The following is a 19,295-nucleotide window of genomic DNA, read 5'->3' on the forward strand; positions in this document are numbered from 1 at the left end:
ATGTTAAAATAATAATTTTTTTCTTTTTCTGCTGAGTAGCTCGATAACTATGAATGTGCAAGTGGCTCAACACGTTCTTGAAAATCTTCGATTATTAAATTTATACATTATTTCTTTTAAAAGATCAATAAAATTTTATAAAAAAATGCTTAAATTTTTATTTATAAAAGTAAAAATTTTCATATTATTTTTAAAATTTTATAGGTGTTTTTTTAAATAAAGAATTAAATCAAAAAATATATTTTTCATACCAATTCAATCATAGTTTTGAACATTTAAGGATATTTTAGATTTTTTTGAGAGTTGAGAGAGAACAGTGAAGGCGCCTAAACTTTGTTCCTCAATACAAATACAAGGCGAAATGTTTCATTCATGAATCATCTGGGTCTGTTCCCAATTTTGAAATGGAAGGGTCACCGGCTTGCCCGAGTGTTGAGAAGCAGCTTCCGTCGATTCAGGACGACGCTAATGCATGGTGTTTTTTAAATTAATATTTTCTCCATTTCGAGCTTCGTGAATTTCTATCCGTTTCTCTGTTTCTGATTGCTTTTTGGTTGAAACCCAATCTGATTTTGTGGTAGTTCAAAGCACGAGGCCTTTGGAATGTGAACTTGAATCTCGTTTTGTCTGTATGTTTCTGGGTATTTAAGGTGTTTGTGAAAATGCCGCTGAGGGAATTGTTCTTGGAAAAGACGTTTTTTGTTTTGAAAAACACGGCTGTTTGATTGTACTCTTGTGGAAAGTATTTGGGTTTTTTTGGGGAGGGAAAATGGAAAAGGGTTACATCTATGGGCTAAAGAGTATGGAGGAAGATGAGGAGCTAAAAATGGTGTCTTCTTTGCCTTCAATTCCTCAGCCTCGAACTCCACGAGAGCCTATGGAGTTCTTGGCAAGGACTTGGAGTCTCTCGGCTTCTGAGATTACAAAAGCCCTTGCTCAAAAGCAGAAGCCACTTCACATTGAAAGGAGCCGCATCACAGTTCCCGAGGCTATTGTTGCCCCACCACTCGTAAGCTTTTGCAACGGCCCAACGGTAGCAAATATTGTCCTCTTTGTGCTTTCCCTTTCGAGCTTCCCTCAAGGATTTTAAAACGCATCTGCTAGGGAGAGGTATCCACATCCTTATAAAGAAGGCTTCGTTCGTCGTTCTCCTCCCTTATAGAGGTGGGATCTCAAGGTTTCCATATCGGTTGGGGAGGAGAAAGAGTGCCAGCGAGGACGCTGGGCCCTGAAAGGGGTGGATTGTGAGATCCCACATCGATTGGGGAGGAGAACAAAACATTATTTAGAAGATTATGGAAACCTCTCCCTACAGACGCATTTTAAAAATCTTGAGGAGAAGCCCGAAAGGAAAGGCCCAAAGATGACAGCATATTCATGACAAGTTAAGTGTTTTTCAGCTCTGGTGTTGTGTTGTGCTGAGTGTTTGTTCTATTTCTTTTTACAGCCAGGAAAGATTGTGAGTGCTTGGAGGGTAGGATCATTTGGAAAATGGTTTAACTTTCCTCACAAAGAGGCTGGTAATAGTATTGTCAAAAAGAAGGACAGGGCAAGAATTGAAAATGCTAGAGTTCATTCTGCTTTATCTGTGACAGCACTTGCTGCCGCCTTGGCTGCCGTGGCCGCAGCAGAGAAGTCTGATTCCAAAATGGGCATGGCTCTGGCCTCAGCTACTGAGATTTTGGCATCACATTGCATAGAGATGGCTGAATTCTCTGGCGCTGACCATGAGCAGGTCAGTTCGGTTATCAGCTCAGCAGTTGATGTCGAGAGCCCTGGCGACCTCATGACCTTAACAGCTGCGGCTGCCACAGGCACTTGTTCTATCCTTTTTTGCTTCTCAATATCAGTTTGTTAGTTAGGAAACACAACTCTTCGCAACGGTATGATATTGTCCACTTTGAGCAAAGAAATCTCCCTCGAGGCCTACAGAGCCCTCGAACAGTCTCTCCTTAGTCGAGGCTCGACTCCTTCTCTAGAGTTCTCGAACAAAGTACACCCTTTGTTCGACACTTGAGCCACTTTTGACTACGCCTTCGATACTCACAACTTCTTTGTTCGACATTTGAGGATTCTATTGACTTGGCTAAGTTAAGGACATGACTCTGATACCATATTAGGAACCACGACTCTTCACAATGATACGATATTGTTCACTTTGAGCATAAACTCTCGTGGCTTTGCTTTGGGCTTCCCCAAAAGGCCTCATACCAATGGAGATGTATTCCTTACTTATAAACCCATGATCGTTCCCTAAATTAGCCAACGTGGGACTCTCTCCCAACAATCCTCCTCTCGAACAAAGTACACTATAGAGCCTCCCCTGAGGCCTATGGAGCCCTCAAATAACCTCCCCTTAATCGAGGCTCAACTCCTTCTTTAGAACTCTCAGACAAAGTACACTATTTGTTCGACTCTTGAGTCACTTTTGACTGCACCTTCAAGGCTCAAAACTTCTTTGTTCGACATTTGAAGATTCTATTGACATGGCTAGGTTAAGGGCATGACTTGATACCATATTAGGAACTACGACTCTCCATAATGGTATGATATTGCTCACTTTGAGCATAAGCTCTCATGGCTTTGCTTTGGGCTTCCCCATAAGGTCTCATACCAATGAAGATGTATTCCTTATTAAACCCATGATCATTCCCTAAATTAGCCAATGTAGGACTCCCTCCAAACAATCCTCGACGCCGTTTAAGCTCATGGAAGAAAGCATATCTGGATCTTAGTTAATGCTGTATTGTTTTTTTACTACTAATCCAGCTTTGCGAGGAGAAGCCGCTTTCAGATCCAGATTACTGAAGGAAGGCCGAAAAATAGCTTCTGTGAGTCCTTATGATAGGATAATGGCTCAGAATCATTGGGCTACCGCTTTTAGTAGCCATATGGAGGAGCAGGAGCTTCCCTGTGTGGGTGAATTGCTGCAGTTTACACGGAAAGGTACAGCTTGTTTTCTTCACAAACTTCAATTTTTCTTACATTCTTACTCGAAGATGGATATATTGCATTAACAAGTCTCTAACACATGTCTAATAAGTGTCGGAGCGTCCAAATGTCCGACACGCGTCGAACATAAACATGCTAGCCAAACTAAAGTGTCTGTTCTTCTTAGCTGATTTATTTAAACATCAATCACTCTTGATGATAACAGAACTTTAATGATATGTCACTGGTTGAGCTGCTCATTCTGAATCACTTCTCGTTGTACTAACAGGAACCCTGCGATGGAAGGAAGTATCTGTCTACATCAACAAGAAATCTCAGGTGCTGAGAAACTGCGTAATAAAAAGTAGAATTATGATCCAAATTGTTGTTATGAACATATCAACTACGTGGTTTCAGGTTGTAGCATCGATTAAAAGCAAGCACGTTGGAGGGACTTTTTCCAAGAAAAACAAATGTATGCATCTAATATCATCATTACTTTCTTCGATCCTATTTGTCGTCTCACAAGACGACTCGTCTTAACTGTGCATCTATGATGTTCCACATTGGTTGGGGAGGAGAACAAACCACCATTTATAAGGGTGTAGAAACCTTCCCCCAGCAGACGCGTTTTAAAGCTTTGAGGGGAAGCCTGAAAGGGAAAGCCCAAAGAGGACAATATCTGCTAACGGTGGATCTGGGGCGTTACAAATGGTATTAGAGTCAGACACCAAACAATGTGTCAGCCTTCTCGCTGTTCCCCGAAGGGGGGTAGACACAAGACGATGTGCTAGTAAGGACGCTGGGCCCCAAAGGGGGTGAATTTGGGGGCGGTCCCACATCGATTGGAAGAAGGAAAGAGTGTCAGTAAAGACGCTGGGCCCCGAAGGGGGTGGATTGTGATGTCCCACATTGGTTGGGGAGGAGAACAAACCACCATTTATAAGGGTGTAGAAACCTTCCTCTAGCATACACGTTTTAAAGCCTTGAGGGGAAGCCCGAAAGGGGAAGCCCAAAAAGCACACTATCTGCTAGCAGTAGATTTGGGGCATTACAGCATCTGTCCTATTATAGGTGTTGTTTACGGGCTCTGCGACGAAACATCTTCATGGCCATACGTAAGAAAGAGAGACATATTGAACGAGGTCTATTTCGGCTTGAAAACCGCGCAAGGTCTTCTAGAGTTCAAGTGCAAGAACAAGATCCATAAACAGAGCTGGGTTCAAGGGATTCAAAGCCTTCTTCATCGAGTTAACTGCATCGAAACAACGAGATCATTACAGATTTTGAGTTTTAATGAGAGTATATAAATCACTTGTTCATTTGGTACACGCACATATGTACACATCAATAAAAATGAGCTATAGTACCAAAGTTATGCACGTGTGTGTGTATATATATATATATATATATATATATGTATGTATGTATGTATGTATAATGATTGAGGTCGAGAGGCTATAATATGTTGAATAAAAAAATTAAATACATTATAATTTCTTTTGTGTATTATTAGTTAAGTTTCTTATAGAATTATTGATCAAAATAAATTAAGAATCTTTTTTTGAATAAATTTATATTTTTGAAAAAATATTTTTATTGTCTGTTATTATTTTAAATAGCAAAAAATAGAAACCATTTGGCGGTCAAATAAGTACTTATTTTATTTTATCTAAAAGTAATTAAAATATTATAGATAAATAAAATCAATTAAACGTGCTAAATGACCTCTATATCATTCAAATAAGGCCATTTTCAAGTTGCTCTTTAAAATTTTGAAATTCTCAAACTTATCTTTTATTATATTGAAAAATCTCAATTATTTCATTTAAAAAAATGTTGAATTTTATTAATAAAAACTCGTCTCATAAATTACTATTTTATTAGTTTTGTTTTAGAACGTTTTTTAGTGTTTTAGACCCAATTAAAATCGGTATTGATCAATTTTAGCTCGACTGATAATATTTCTTACTATTTAGGGATGATTTTAAGACAATTAAGTTATATCGGTCTCATGAATAGGTTCTCAGATAAACTGTTCAAATGAATGAAATGTTGTTGATAGAATTGCATTCCGTTAACGCTGAGTATAGGCGACGATCAACTTACAAAAACATAGAAACATTGAATCGAGGTACATGTGAGATCCCACATCGATTGGAGAGGGGAACGAGTGTCAACAAGCATGCTGGGCCTCAAAGGGGGTGGATTGTGAGATCTCGCATCAGTTGAAGAAAGGAACAAAACATTCTTTATAAGGGTGTGAAAATCTCTCTCTAGCAAACACGTTTTAAAATCGTGAGGCTGATGACAATACATAACAGGCCGAAACAGACAATATTTGCTAATAGTGGGCTTGGGCTTTGTTACAGTACGTTAATGAGCTCGCCTAGTGCGTCCCCTGTACGTGTGTGGACCGTGTGTAGAAAAATACTATTCATCCAACTCTACCCGAAAAAGAAAAGTCCGAGGAGAAAAGGCGTCTCCCATATATTTTATTTCAATTGTTGATTAATTTGAAGACCAAGGAAATAAAAATCATTAATAATTTTGTTGACATTTTCAAATAATGGGTTCTTTTTTCCTGTTTCAATCAAACTTTGGTGTATAAATACCTTTCCATATCCTTTCATGCTTTAATATCAAAACAAATATTCAATGTCTTCTCTTTCAAGCCTTCTCTTCCTCGCCTTTTGCCTTTCTCTGCTGTTTCTCGGCTCAAATTCTAAAGATGATGATAGAACGGTAACTCTAATTTTGTCTCTAAATCTTAACTTCCGTCGTGTGTTTTTTTATCTAATATGTCGTTTTTCAATTTGTAGACGTATATTGTGTACATGGGAAGTCATCCAAAAGACCGAGGTTCAACTCGAGCTCATCACGAGAGAATGCTAGGAGAAGCCATCGGCAGGTGATTGTTTAGGTTAAATTACAAGAGTCAATGAACTTTCGTGTTTGTGTCTGAAAAAAGTATCTAATTGTAACAAATAATTATTTTAATTTTTAAAAAATATTGAATAATTAGTTGATGAAGATTATTAGACACTTTTTAAAATTTAAAATTTAATAAATTAAGTAATATAAGTCGAAAAAATATACTGACAAATAAAAATAAACTTTATTTCAGTAGTTTCGCTCCACACTCTTTACTCCATAGCTATAAGAGAAGTTTCAATGGCTTTGTCGCGAAACTGACTGAAGAGGAAGTCCAAAAAGTTTCAGGTACGTTCGTAAGAACCTAAAATATGTTCTTTTTTTGCTCTATGGAGATCGAGAGATGAAACGAGAGAAAGTTTCTCGTGAGCTAAAAATATAATGCAATATGTTTAAACAATATGGTTGAACACTTTCCATGTCGGGTCTCGAAAATATCCCTATATATACACTTTTGATTCTCTCCGAAAAAATTATATAAAAATATATATTTTTTTTTTAATTTTAGAAATGAAGGGTGTAATCTCGGTTTTCCCAAATGGGAAGAAACAACTCCACACGACAAGATCATGGGACTTTATGGGATTGTCTCAACAAGTCAGCCGAGTTCCATCGGTAGAAAGTGATATCATTGTTGGAGTACTCGACACGGGGATTTGGCCAAATTCACCTAGTTTCCTCGATGAAGGATATGGCCCGCCGCCACCCAAGTGGAAGGGTAGCTGTGAAGCCTCACTCAATTTCTCGTGTAACAAGTACGTTAAATTATATATATTTTTCTCAAATGATTTTTTTTTTTTCACAAATTTAGTATTCATTAAGCCTAATATGATATTGGATGTGCCACGTAGTAAAATCATTGGAGCTCGATCATATCGCACCAGTGGTAATTATGCAATAGGCGATATCCAAGGTCCAATAGATTCAAATGGCCATGGGACGCATACGGCATCAACAGTAGCAGGCGGGTTGGTCAGGCAAGCAAGTATGCTTGGTCTTGGCACTGGCACCGCAAGGGGAGGAGTCCCATCAGCACGAATCGCTTCCTACAAAATATGTTGGTCTGACGGTTGTCCTGAAGCTGATATTCTTGCCGCATTCGATGATGTCATTGCCGATGGGGTTGATATCATCTCTTTGTCGGTCGGAGGACACACACCAAATAATTACTTCAACGACTCCATAGCTATTGGAGCATTCCATGCAATGAAAAATGGAATCCTTACGTCGATGTCTGCTGGTAACGATGGTTGGAAACCTTTCACTATTAGAAACTTCTCACCCTGGTCTCTTTCAGTAGCCTCTAGTACTACTAATAGGAGATTCTTGTCTAAAGTTCAACTTGGAGATGGAAGAAGCTTCCATGTAAGTCATATAAATATACTTTTCGATCAAATTTTATGAACTTGAATATAATTTTTTTTTTTATATCTTTACGACAGGGAGTTACGATTAATACATTTGATTTGAATGGAACACAATATTCATTGGTGTATGCCGGAAATATTCCTAATGTTACTGCTGGCTTTAATGGATCGGTCTCGAGGTACTATTAATTATATATATATAGTTTATAAATATTGTTTTTATATAATAAATTAAAAAAAAAAACTTATGTCTCAACAAATCGCATGAAACGTCGGTGTATTTTATCATCAACTCGATGAATTAATTTATGCTACAATTTAAGATCTAATCATTAGAAACTTATTTTTCTTTATGAAATAAAGATAAGAATACGATTCAATCAAGAAATATTAAAACCACGGTCAAAACTGTGAGAAAATAACACGAGCTTTCAAACCCGGTATATTTTAGAGTATTTTCTTGTTTGTGAAATAGAATTGAGCTATACTCGAGTTGAATTTTGACGTTTTTTTTTATGTGAAATAGATTTTGTACGAGAAACTCAGTGGATAGGGATTTGGTGAAGGGTAAAATTGTCCTTTGTGATCATTTCGTATCGCCGAAAAAGACGATATTTTTAGAAGGTGCAATCGGGATTATAATGCAAGACAATAATCCAAAGGATCTCTCGTCCCCTTTTCCTTTGCCTGCCTCTCATCTTGGCACACAAGAAGGAGCTCTCATTTCTTCTTATGCCAATTTAACTAGGTAATTAATCCAATCTTTTTTTTACTTTTAATCTCAGTAATTACCATTACTTAACACTAATTAATTACATCATTATTTACAGCCTTCCAACGGCTACTATTTTAAAAAGCACTGAAGGGAAGTATAAAGCAACCCCTTTTGTTGCATCCTTCTCTTCAAGAGGTCCAAATCCAATAACCCCTGATATTCTGAAGGTGATTAGCTTCATAATCATGAACTTAATCACTCTCTAATCTTGATTATTATTAGTATTATTGAGTTGTTTGTTGTGGCATTGCAGCCAGATTTGAGTGGTCCAGGTGTTGAAATTCTAGCAGCATGGACGCCTCTAGGCCCACCTTCAGGAGCTAAAGAAGATACCAGGCAACTCCTTTTTAATATCATTTCAGGGACTTCAATGTCTTGCCCACATGCTACCGCTGTTGCTGCTTATGTTAAGTCGTTTCACCCTTCTTGGTCTCCCGCTGCCCTCAAATCCGCACTTATGACAACAGGTATTAACACCAATACTTGACTCGGACCTAGCTTCCATAGAGATGTCTACGGGGTGTGATCGGAAAAACATACAAAATTCTCTATTTACTTTTGTGGAGATCGGACATAATTTTTTGGGTGTTTCGTTCTCGTCCCCAACTAATGTGGGATGGTCTACAATTCACCCTCATTCCGGACCCAGCGTCCTTGTTGACACTCGTTCCTTTTCCAATCGATGTGGGATCCCCACTAAATCCACCCCTTTTGAGACCCAATATCCTTACTGGCACACCGCCTCGTGTCTACCCCCTTCAGGAAAAAGCCTCCTTACTGGTATATATTCCGATGTCTGGCTCTGATACCATTTGTAACAACTCAAGCTCACTAACAGCAGATATTGTGGGTTTTCTCTTATGGACTTCCCCTCAAGGTTTTTGGGCTGAACCCCAGCCAAATCCACCTCCCTTTTGGGGGCTAGCGTCCTTACTGACACATCGCTTCATGTCTACCCCCTTCAGGGAAGAGCCTCCTTGCTGGTACATAGTACGGTGTCTGACTCTGATACTATTTGTAACCATCCAAGCTCACTGCTAGTAGATATTGTCTATCTAAGCTTTCCCTTATGGGCTTTGGACTTTCCCGTTTGGGCTTCCCCCTCAAAGTTTTTAGGCTTTCCCTTGTTGGCTTCCCCATTACTTAACCTTAATGGTGTTTCGTTCTCCTCCCCAATCAATATGGGATATCACACTTCCACACTTTAAATATATATAATGAGGCAGGACGGGGATTTAGGCGGGGTTTGGAGCGAGTTCGGGGATGGAGAATATAATCACTATCCTCAGCCCCGTTTAGCTAATGGGTAAAAATCTGTCCTCACTCTCTCCCCCATTTAAATGGAGATTCTGTTCTTGGTTCGAGATGGGTCCTATAGGACAAATGGATTTCTCTAAGCGTGAACTCATTTGAACTATTATTAACCCGATTAATTTAGGCTATAGATTACTAACCCAATGAATTTACGAAAACAGCATTTCCCATGAGAGCTGAGCTTAACCCAGAAGCAGAATTCGCATATGGTTCAGGCCACATAAACCCTTTAAGCGCAGTGAATCCCGGACTGATCTACAACGCCACTGAGATCGACTATGTAAGGTTCCTTTGTGGTCAAGGTTACAGCACCAAGTTGGTCCAGCAAGTCTCTGGAGATAATAGCTCGTGTTCTCGAGGCGATTTCGACCTAGTTTTCGATCTAAACTATCCTTCATTTGCTCTTTCCACGCCTATCTCAACCTCCATCAGCCAAGTTTATAGAAGAAGGGTCACAAATGTTGGGTCGGCGAATTCGACATATAACGCCATAGTTTCGGGTCCTTCGGGGCTTAAAATTACTGTAAATCCTTCTGTTCTTTCGTTCAATGCCTTGGGCGAGGAGCTGAGCTTTGAGGTTACAATTGAAGGAAGCATCAGCAGTAGCATTGCGTCGGCTTCATTGGTGTGGGATGATGGCCACCATAAAGTGAAGAGTCCTATAGTAGTCTTTGATCCTAATACCTTTTAATTAAATTCATTATTGTATTATTCTTGTTACATAAAATTTTAAATTATTAATAAATTAATTTATGTCGATGATTATTCGAGTGAAGGTGGTTATAGATTAATACAATATATCATTTCGGTATGAATGTGATCTAGATCATATATGTTACTTATATGATCTAATGGAATTTAAAATTTGTGATGAGCATAGGTTGTTTATTAATAATAATAATATGTGAGATCCTACGTTGGTTGGAGAGGAGAACTAAGCATTCGTGTTATAAGGGTGTGAAAACTTCTCTCTAGCAGACGCGTTTTAAAACCGTGAGGTTGATGGTGATATGTAACGAGCCAAAGCATACAATATTTAGCAGTGGACTTAGGCTATTACAAATGGTACCAGAACGAGACATCAGGCAGTGTGCCAGCGAGAACGCTGGCCCCAGGGAATGGATCATTTTTTGTAAGGATATGAAAACCTCTCTCTAAAAGACTCGTTTTAAAACGGTGAGGCTGACGACGATATGTATGCTGGACACTTTTGTAAATTGTCATAAGGTTCTATTCTCTCGGATTGATTAGTCTATTTTCTGGGACTTTAAGTTTGTTTCTGCTGATATTTTTAGGTTCAATCATGATGGTAAAGGCTGTGAGAGTCTGTGTAGTGTGATAGTGAAGTATTCAGTTGTAACACTTTGTTTATTAGTGATTGGTTGCTACCCGTGGATGTAGGGGAACTTCTTCTCTCCGAACCACATAAATATCTTGGTGTCTCTTTGTGTAATTTTGTTCATTGGTGTTGTGAGTATATTTGTTCTGCTTTCAGCGCATAACAGATACAAATAATATCAGAACCAGACATCAGACGGTGTGCCAGCGAGGACGCTAGACCCAGGGGTGGATCATTTCTTATATAGGGAGTGGAAACTTTTCCTTAATAGACACGTTTTAAAATCGTAAGACTGACAATGATAGGTAACTGATCAAAGCATAAATTCATCTCTTATGGATTGTTTTTTACTTTATTTTATTTTTTTAATTTATTATTATTATTATTTATTTATTTATTATTATTATTATTATTATTATTTTAATAAAAAATAGATAATAAATAAATAAATAAACTGAATAAACCGGTTGGTGATCTTCCCCCTCCCCGTCTTTTACTAAGATCCCTGGCTTCCACCTCCTGCGGTCCTCTCGCTCTGTGTTCGACAAATGCCTGTAAGTCTCTCCAACTTTAAGATCAGATCTCGTAGAACATTAACTGAATCTCAAATTCTAGGGTTCTTCTTTCTATATTCATTTTTTTTTTCTTATGCAATGGAATTTGTGAGTTTCTGATCCGGGAACATGATTGCGTTGGTCGCAGTTCACGACGTTCATTGAAGTGGAACCACCCGGTCCACTGCGATACATAATTGGGGCCGTTATAATGATGATCGGAGTTGTATTGCCCCTCGGATATATGGTGTTCCGGAACAAGCGTGGTTCTTCTTCTTCTTCTTACTCCAAACAGACGTAGGTGTGCCTATGAAATTTACTTGGTTTCGATTCTTCCTTTTCGCTTTTTTGTTAATTAGTTCTTTCCTCTTGATCTTTCGCGTTATCTGTATAATTTTATCATTCCTGTGATCTGTTTATGACTGGAAATCAAGGTCTTCTTCGTGTTGTCTTATATGAAATTGGATTTGTTCTTTCATTGTTCAAATCGCTTTGACCTGACTTATGGACTTTCGAAGCTCGGTTTTTTCTGGAAGAAATCGGACTTGGGTACAAATGGTAGTTGAACATTTACTTCTAGTGTTGGTTATTAGGATTATGCGGTCTGATGCACCTTGTAAATTTCCAAATGAGGTTTTGGTTGGATTTCTGTCTAAAAGATGAAGGGAATTTCTCGTTGTGCAGTGAATTATTTCTTAGGCCTGTTGAGAAAAGAGTGATTATAATAAGAAAGCAAAAATACTTGACTCTAGCGTAGGAACTCCTTGTTTTCTTACCCCTATGGTTCCTTTTGTTTAGGCTCTCTTCTTGAACTTATCGTGGAAATATCAGAAATCTGGCAAATGATAATGATCCTAAACGAGTTTTCTGGATGGAGGTAGAGGGCGGGTGAGATATTTTTGAGCAACTAGATTAGTGTTTTGGATGGCCAGGATAATGTGAATTAGTATTTGTGTTTTAGATATCATTTGAATTGGCACATGTTGGAAGTTTCGGTATGCATTTAGTCATTCGACTTACAAATCTTCATACTTCTTTTTCGAAATTAAAACTACCTCAAACAGAACATCGTCTTTTCCTTTCCTTTGACCTTGCTGTATCCGCTTTTCCCTCACTTCCCTGTACTACATTAGCTCATCATCTGCTGGTACATTCATTGTTAGCCATGCCCTCGTGTTGGAAAGGCAATGTCAAAAAGTAGGAAGCAATAGATGGAGGGGCAGTATGCGTGGGATTTTCATTTTCCTAATAAGTGGTTGGGGAGAGTATATTAGAACATTCAATTTGCAAAATGTAATAATATGTGAAGAAATATGAAGTATTAATTGTGCTTTTATGATGAAATCTTGAAACAGAGCTACTCAGAAAGTGAAATATGTATAGGAACTTTCATCGAATGAGAGTTCACTCCTCTCCTCTTCAGTCATATAGGTTCAGTAGCTCAAGGAATAGGGGTTCCGTCAAGATTTTTAGGGTGAAATTAATTATTTATCTGATGATACCCCCCTTGTTCTATGTCTATTCCCTTGTATTCCCTATTCCTTTTTCCTTCTGAAATATTAGTCCTTGTAGCCCTTTTTTGGTTTCTGAGTCAAACTTCATTGAAGATTGAACATACACGTTGTATATGTAATTAATGTAGGCATTTCATAGCTCATAAAGATAAAGCTCCCCCTTTTCTTTATGGAGGAACATCATCTTGGATTTTTCTAGGGAAGTTGATTATCCTGTGTGTTGGACGTAGTAGGAAGATTAATCCATATTTCTTCAAGCATATAGGACTAAGATACTCCTCTCCTATCTGTACCATTTCAGAGCTATCCATGTAAAGGTTACCGGATTCATATGCATAACTTTCGATAAGCTTAATTAAAGGACGGAACTGTAGTTTAAAGAAGGGCAGTGTAAACGCTTGTATGCGTGCGTAAGCGGATCATCGATAGGAACAACTAACGAGTAACGAGTTTAGTCTTTTGTAGTACATTGATGTTTTATTATGAACAACTCTAATGGGAATTCTGCAATTTGGAATTTCAGGATCAAGGTTTTGATTTAGTTGCATAGAGGAAGAGACACATCTACTTCAGTTTTGGGCTCAGCTAATGGAGGATGCTATTCACAGGGTAATGTAAATGCATTGAGATTTAAAATTTCTGTTGAAACCGACACGATTATGGCCCAATTATTGACCTTAAGCAATGCATTTCATCGTTGCTTTTTCTTGAAATCAATGGCATACAACTGCATCTTGTCATTTGTATTGTTGAAGGAGTTATGTGTGATTACAGTTGACCCACATTTAGTATTATTCAGATACAACCACAAAGGCATGAAAGTACTCTTTGTTGGTCTCCTAAGGTTATCTTTCCTCCCAGTGACTTTGAACTGAAAGCTTTAGGTTTAGTCGATTATGACTTTGATCAACATTTTATTGCTACTAATTTCGAGTTGAAAGCCCCGCCATGTGCAAGGATTGGACACCAAAGTAACCAACGAACTCAACAAGCCAACCAAATCTTGATTGTTTAGAGAAAAAAGAAACCACTTGTCATGATGATGCTTGATAGTTAAAAGCCACAGCAGGTAAGGGCTTTTAAAGGAGTAAAAATTACCTTTTTTATGTTTCAAAATAATTTTAAAACATGTATTTAGTGACTAAAAATTAATTTAATGTTAATTTTTTATGTTTAAACACGACATTTATACTGTCAAAACTGATATTGAATGATCAAACATATGTTTTGATGTGATATGTACAATTTAGACCCGTTTCAAATTTACTTCTAAAGAATGATCAAATATATGTTTTGATGTGATATGTACAATTTAGACCCGTTTTAAAACCACTTCTAAATATGACCTATTAAATCTTCCGAGCCAATTTTACTATTTCTATTCTATTGTTATTTCGTTATTTTTTTTTTTTTATTTTTTTTTTTTATGATGGGCTTATCGTAAATTAACCACTAAGCTTCTTCATTATTCTTAAGCTTTTTTTTTTTTTTATCTGGTTATAAAGTTAAACCACTTAGTTCTATTTTAGTAAATACTTAAATGTACAAAATCAGTCTATCAACTTCAAACAGTTTCACACTTTGTATTTTGTTAATATGCATTATTATAACTATTTTGCAAATTCAGTAAAAACTACCCTCAAATAAAACATTATTAAGAGTAGAATGACTCAATTTTAATATTTAAAAATTGTATTTTAGTTTTTTTTTTTTTAATATTTTTTAATTTAATATGTGGAGTGAAAGAATCGAATCTCTAATCTTTGATCTATGAATAAGTGAATGTATTTGTCAAAATCAATAGTGAATTATTCATTTGTCAAAATCAATATACAAAAAGGTTCCTTCACAATTTTGCATGTCAATTGTCAACCAATATTAGTTCCCGCTCTCCAATCTCATTGGTTAATGATGCACGTCAGTATGATGGTATTGAGTTATGCATCTCTTTTATGTGAATCATTATTTTCAGTAGCTCTCATAGTGATTACATTTCAAAACTCTAAAAGAATTTTTTTGTAAAAACAATCATTTATTAAATGCGTTATTTTCCTTTGATGAAATCCAATATACGAACGAAGAGAACAATGTTTTAAGAAACACTTATTTATGTCAAAGGGTTGTACCCATTGTGTAGGTCCGTTTAGCTTAGTTTGTAGAGTGCAAGGCTCTTAACCTTGTGGTTATGGGTTCAAGCCCCATGGTGGGTGATTTGCTCTAATTGTTTTTAATGGAGAAGAGTTACTAATTAGGTCACTCGATCATGACATATTGTTTTATTAGTGAAGAGACACTAACGAATAAACATTGGATCACTTGACAAGATGTCTAAGGGTTGTATCTATTGTGTAGGCCCGTTTAGCTTAGTTGGTAGAGCGCAAGGCTCTTAACCTTGTGGTCATGGGTTTGAGCCCTATGGTAGGCGATTTGCTCTAAATTTGCTCTAATTGTTTTTAATAGAGAAGAGGTAATTGGGTCACTAGATCAAAACATCAAATGATTGTTTATTAGTGAATAGAGCCTTGCGCTCTACCAACTGAGCTACAAATCCCCCACCATCGTTTGCGCTCTACCAACTGAGCTACAAATCCCCCACCATCGTTTGATGTCTTGATCGAGTGACTAATTAGTAACTCTTCTCTATTAAAAACAATTAGAGAAAATCGCCAACCATGGGGCTCGAACCCATGACCACAAGGTTAAGAGCCTTGTGTTCTACCAACTGAGCTAGACGGGCCTACACAATAGGTACAACCCTTAGACATCTTGTCGAGTAACCCAATGTTTATTTGTTAGTGTCTCTTCACTAATAAAACAATCATGTCTTGATCGAGTGACTGAGTGACTAATTGGTAACTCTTCTCTATTAAAAACAATTAGAGCAAATCGCCCACCATGGGACTCGAACCCATGACCACAAAGTTAAGAGTCTTGCGCTCTACAAACTAATGTTTCTTAAAATATTGTTCTCTTTGTTCATATATTGGATTTCATCAAAGGAAAATAACGCATTTAATAAATGATTGTTTTTACAAAAAAAATCTCATAGAGTTTTGATATGTAATCACTATAAGAGCTACTGAAAATAATTTGAAATGTAATCACTATAAGAGCTACTGAAAATAATGATCCACATAAAAGAGATGCATAACTCAATATCATCATACTTACGTGCATCATTAACCAATGAAATTGGAGAGCGGGAACTAATATTGGTTGACAATTGACATGCAAAATTGAGAAGGAACCTTTTTGTATATTGATTTTGACAAATGAATAATTCACTATTGATTTTGACGAATTATTAAACTAAAAAATATTTAAAAAAAAATCAACTAAGAAGAGAACCAATATTTTCCTTTGATGAGATCCAATACATGAACGAAGAGATCAATGTTTTAAGAAATACTTTTTTTTCTTATAATAATTAGATCATTGGATATCTTTTTAAGGAGGTATTCTTTCAAGAGCCGTATGGGCTAATGAGACATGGGGATCGTATTGGAATAAGATGACCTAGCCATCACCAACCTATACGCTAAAATAAGATGACCTAATCATCGTTTTACTCTTCAAAATGGCAATAAGATGACCTAATCATCGTTTTACTCTTCAAAATGGCATGTCCAAAGTCCAATCGGAAAGAAGGGGAGCAAGTTTGAAAAAATAGAACATTCACTCAAACCAATCCTTGTAGGATTTGTTATCACACATAGATCATCAATGGTCCAATTTTTAACCTATACTACACTAAATTGGCTTATTTTGGGTAATATACACTTCGTTAGATAAAATGATAATAAAAAATTTTAAACAAATGTTCTATGAGTATAGATAATGAAGACGAAAGACGGTTGAAAATTCTGTTCATCACCATTATCCAAAATAGCAACTCTCATTCTGTTAAGATAATACCAACATAATAGTTGAATTTAAACAGGATTGGGATATAGAATTTCGTTCCCATTTCTAAAAATTTGTAAACCTTGCTTTTTAAACTTTAAAAGGGTTATAATTAGTTGCAGGCAATAATTCTCGGTGACCTTCATATTTTTCTCGTAATTACATGCTTTTGCAGAAACAAAAGGTTCCTTTTCGAGACGTTTTTAAGGGAGAAAATTGTGCTCAGGCATTGAGTTACAACAAAAATCTGCCGGGCTTGCGGGCTTGCAGGCTTGCCCCTTTCAACCAAATAGGGTTATGATTTCAATGAATAGTTCAAAAATACAACTAACTCATGGGCACTTTCAACCAAATAGGGCCAAACAAAAATGGTTATGAAATATAAAAAACAGGGACTGCAATAAACAAAAATTATCACTTAGTTTAGAAAGATTCTGACAAATCTCAATGTAAAATATAAAGTTCGAAAAATTCTAGATCGAAGGAGTAAAATCTTCCAGCTAAATTCTCCAAACAGAATGCAGTTAATAACAATACCAAAACAGAGAGAAACATCACCGGAATCAACGGTATCGACGGAGGGAGAGAGTGTTGTTCCTCTTCCAGGTTGCCCTGCGAGAAGGCCTGGCCTTGTGGTGCAAGTGTCCTTTTCCACGGAGTCCCCTGTACTTCTTGCCGGCGGATGTAAGTCCTCTGAGCTCCCTGTGCTTGTGGACTGGATTGCAGATCCAGTTGATTCTTGGGTCATTGCGAACAGCGTTATGGGCAACATCGACCAAAATCACCTCATAATACTTGTATGTAGAATCCTGTTTTCAAATTCAAGAACAATCAGAACAGTAGAGCAGAAAGAGAACGATATTCAAGGATTTAATATATTACTCAATTAAGAGAACAACAATCTCAAATTCAGATCCATTTATTTCTCCAGGCCTGAGATTATCAAATGAAAATAGGAGGTAAGGTCAATAACCTCGTTGATCCAGTAAGAATTGAGAACCCTCAAACCACCCAACTTTCGCCCTGCTCGTTCTTCTGCAACGGATCGCTTGCTGCGCTGGAACTTCAATTGGGTAACACCCTGGTTGGTTGGCTTTCCATACACAATACCCTTGGGAACTGGCCTCTTCCTACCACCACGTCTCACACGGACTCTGTATACCACATAACCCTGCAAACCATTTTCGTTGGTAACCATACAAGGCTGAATGCAAATGACGCTCACAGTACGAAAATACCAAACTCAAATAAACGTGGTTATAACATTAATATATTTATTTTTCTGGAAAAAATATACGGCCGGACTTTAATATTGAATGCAAAGCCATCAATCAAACAGAAACCATTCTACCAAACCCTATCAAAATCATGGCAGGTGCAAAAACCAATCCGATAGAAAGAAGAATCAAAGAATACATGAATTCGACGAACAAAACTGCAGGAAATCTTAACTTCTAAACAATATAATAAGAAAAACGCTCAAATAAACGAACGATCAAGAAACAGAAGAAGATATTACATCCGAAAATGACGATACAGATGAATCTGGGAACAAGGCTACACAGAAAGAACTTAATCTTAAAATGGTAAGAAGTTTTGAAACCTGCTTGGCCTTGTAACCGAGACGGCGAGCCTTATCAGGGCGAGTAGGGTGATTGACGCGGACAATGGAAGGATGTTGGCGATACTCCCAGCATCTCACCCTCTGTAGGAACCTCATCACATCGGATTGCTTCTTCCTCCATAACTCCGACACGTACTTGTACGCCCCTATTGTCCAAATTCCAAGAGCAACCGAAAGAAATCCAAACGTTCAGCAAAAAAGAAAAACATTTTTCACATTATCAAAAAAGTACATTCAACAGTCTAAGCTTCTCGACAAACCAAAACTAAAAGATTACTCGACAGTATGAATGAAAATCAAAACAGCAACAAGAATATCGATTCGGAAACTTGTGACAACACCCTAATACCCTTAGCAAATTGAAACGAAAATGGAGAGTAGAATGAACATATCAAAGAAACCCCATAGAGAACGAGAGAGTACCCATTGGATCGGAAGGAGAACTTGCAGGGAGGATTCACCAACTAGGGTTTTCGTTAAGAGAACCACAGTTTATATAGAGCGATTTATCCCATGTTTCCGATCTGGACCGTCCATTTTGCCCTTTGAAACGACGTCGTGTTGCCCATCACTAAAAAACACACCTTGGGCTTCGAATGTTAGGCCCAACTCATCAATGGGCCCAGTTACAAAAGAAAAAAAGATCTCGTTGGGCTTTATTAACTACGAGCCCATATTGCTCGCCTTATTCATGTTCATGCAATCCCATGTAAAAGTTTGCTAGTATATTTTATATATATATATCTATTTAATTTTATACCAATCCAAGATATTTCAAAATTAATTTTTAAATTTTTAGAAATCATATGTTTCCCGCCTGATGAACCGGTTATTTCTATCGCTACAAAATTAGCCCATGTGTTATTATGTGACATGTATTTAACCCTTTATAAAACTCGTAGTATAATTCATCTGGTTAAGATATTATACATTTTGTCTTAATGTTAGCGTACAATGTATATATATATATATATATACATACATACGCGCATACATACTTGTTCTTGAATTTTTTTATGAGAGTAACAATTTAGTGCCTA

At 37.1% G+C, this 19,295-nt stretch overlaps 3 protein-coding genes, 1 long non-coding RNA gene and 2 other non-coding genes across 7 annotated transcripts; 4 read left to right on the top strand and 2 right to left on the bottom strand.

Moving 5' to 3' along the window:
- The first annotated feature begins 289 nt into the window (after window positions 1–289).
- On the top strand, window positions 290–4,276 carry LOC111430415 (VAN3-binding protein-like). The gene is made up of 6 exons (XM_023066642.1): window positions 290–1,009; window positions 1,448–1,814; window positions 2,770–2,946; window positions 3,221–3,270; window positions 3,349–3,406; window positions 4,006–4,276. The coding sequence occupies exons 1-6, from the start codon at window positions 770–772 to the stop codon at window positions 4,239–4,241; spliced, it is 1,128 nt and encodes a 375-aa protein (XP_022922410.1). The 5' UTR covers window positions 290–769; the 3' UTR covers window positions 4,242–4,276.
- A 1,313-nt stretch (window positions 4,277–5,589) lies between these two features.
- Window positions 5,590–10,033, top strand: LOC111430414 (cucumisin-like). The gene is made up of 10 exons (XM_023066640.1): window positions 5,590–5,676; window positions 5,754–5,842; window positions 6,059–6,153; window positions 6,374–6,620; window positions 6,717–7,230; window positions 7,308–7,411; window positions 7,759–7,980; window positions 8,063–8,174; window positions 8,261–8,474; window positions 9,483–10,033. Exons 1-10 carry the CDS (start codon window positions 5,590–5,592, stop codon window positions 10,010–10,012), a joined length of 2,214 nt encoding a protein of 737 aa, XP_022922408.1. The 3' UTR covers window positions 10,013–10,033.
- Window positions 10,034–11,123: 1,090 nt separating this feature from the next.
- LOC111430416 lies at window positions 11,124–13,568 on the top strand. 2 transcript variants are annotated; one of them, XR_002708325.1, is made up of 3 exons: window positions 11,124–11,214; window positions 11,363–11,515; window positions 13,252–13,568. It is a non-coding gene; the product is annotated as an uncharacterized LOC111430416 (long non-coding RNA). The 2 variants fall into 2 exon arrangements; XR_002708324.1 differs by having other exon boundaries at window positions 11,363–11,511.
- Window positions 13,569–15,080: 1,512 nt separating this feature from the next.
- TRNAK-CUU lies at window positions 15,081–15,153 on the top strand. Its single transcript has one exon. It is a non-coding gene; the product is annotated as a tRNA-Lys (tRNA).
- Window positions 15,154–15,392: 239 nt separating this feature from the next.
- Window positions 15,393–15,465, bottom strand: TRNAK-CUU. Its single transcript has one exon. It is a non-coding gene; the product is annotated as a tRNA-Lys (tRNA).
- A 1,548-nt stretch (window positions 15,466–17,013) lies between these two features.
- LOC111430403 (60S ribosomal protein L15-2-like) lies at window positions 17,014–18,758 on the bottom strand. Its single transcript, XM_023066627.1, has 4 exons — window positions 18,679–18,758; window positions 18,235–18,401; window positions 17,605–17,802; window positions 17,014–17,440 (listed from the first exon to the last, which is right to left on the bottom strand). The coding sequence occupies exons 1-4, from the start codon at window positions 18,680–18,682 to the stop codon at window positions 17,195–17,197; spliced, it is 615 nt and encodes a 204-aa protein (XP_022922395.1). The 5' UTR covers window positions 18,683–18,758; the 3' UTR covers window positions 17,014–17,194.
- Window positions 18,759–19,295: the final 537 nt, after the last annotated feature.

The sequence above is a fragment of the Cucurbita moschata genome, unplaced genomic scaffold (assembly GCF_002738365.1).
Source record: "Cucurbita moschata cultivar Rifu unplaced genomic scaffold, Cmos_1.0 Cmo_Scf00033, whole genome shotgun sequence".
Lineage (NCBI taxonomy): Eukaryota > Viridiplantae > Streptophyta > Magnoliopsida > Cucurbitales > Cucurbitaceae > Cucurbita > Cucurbita moschata.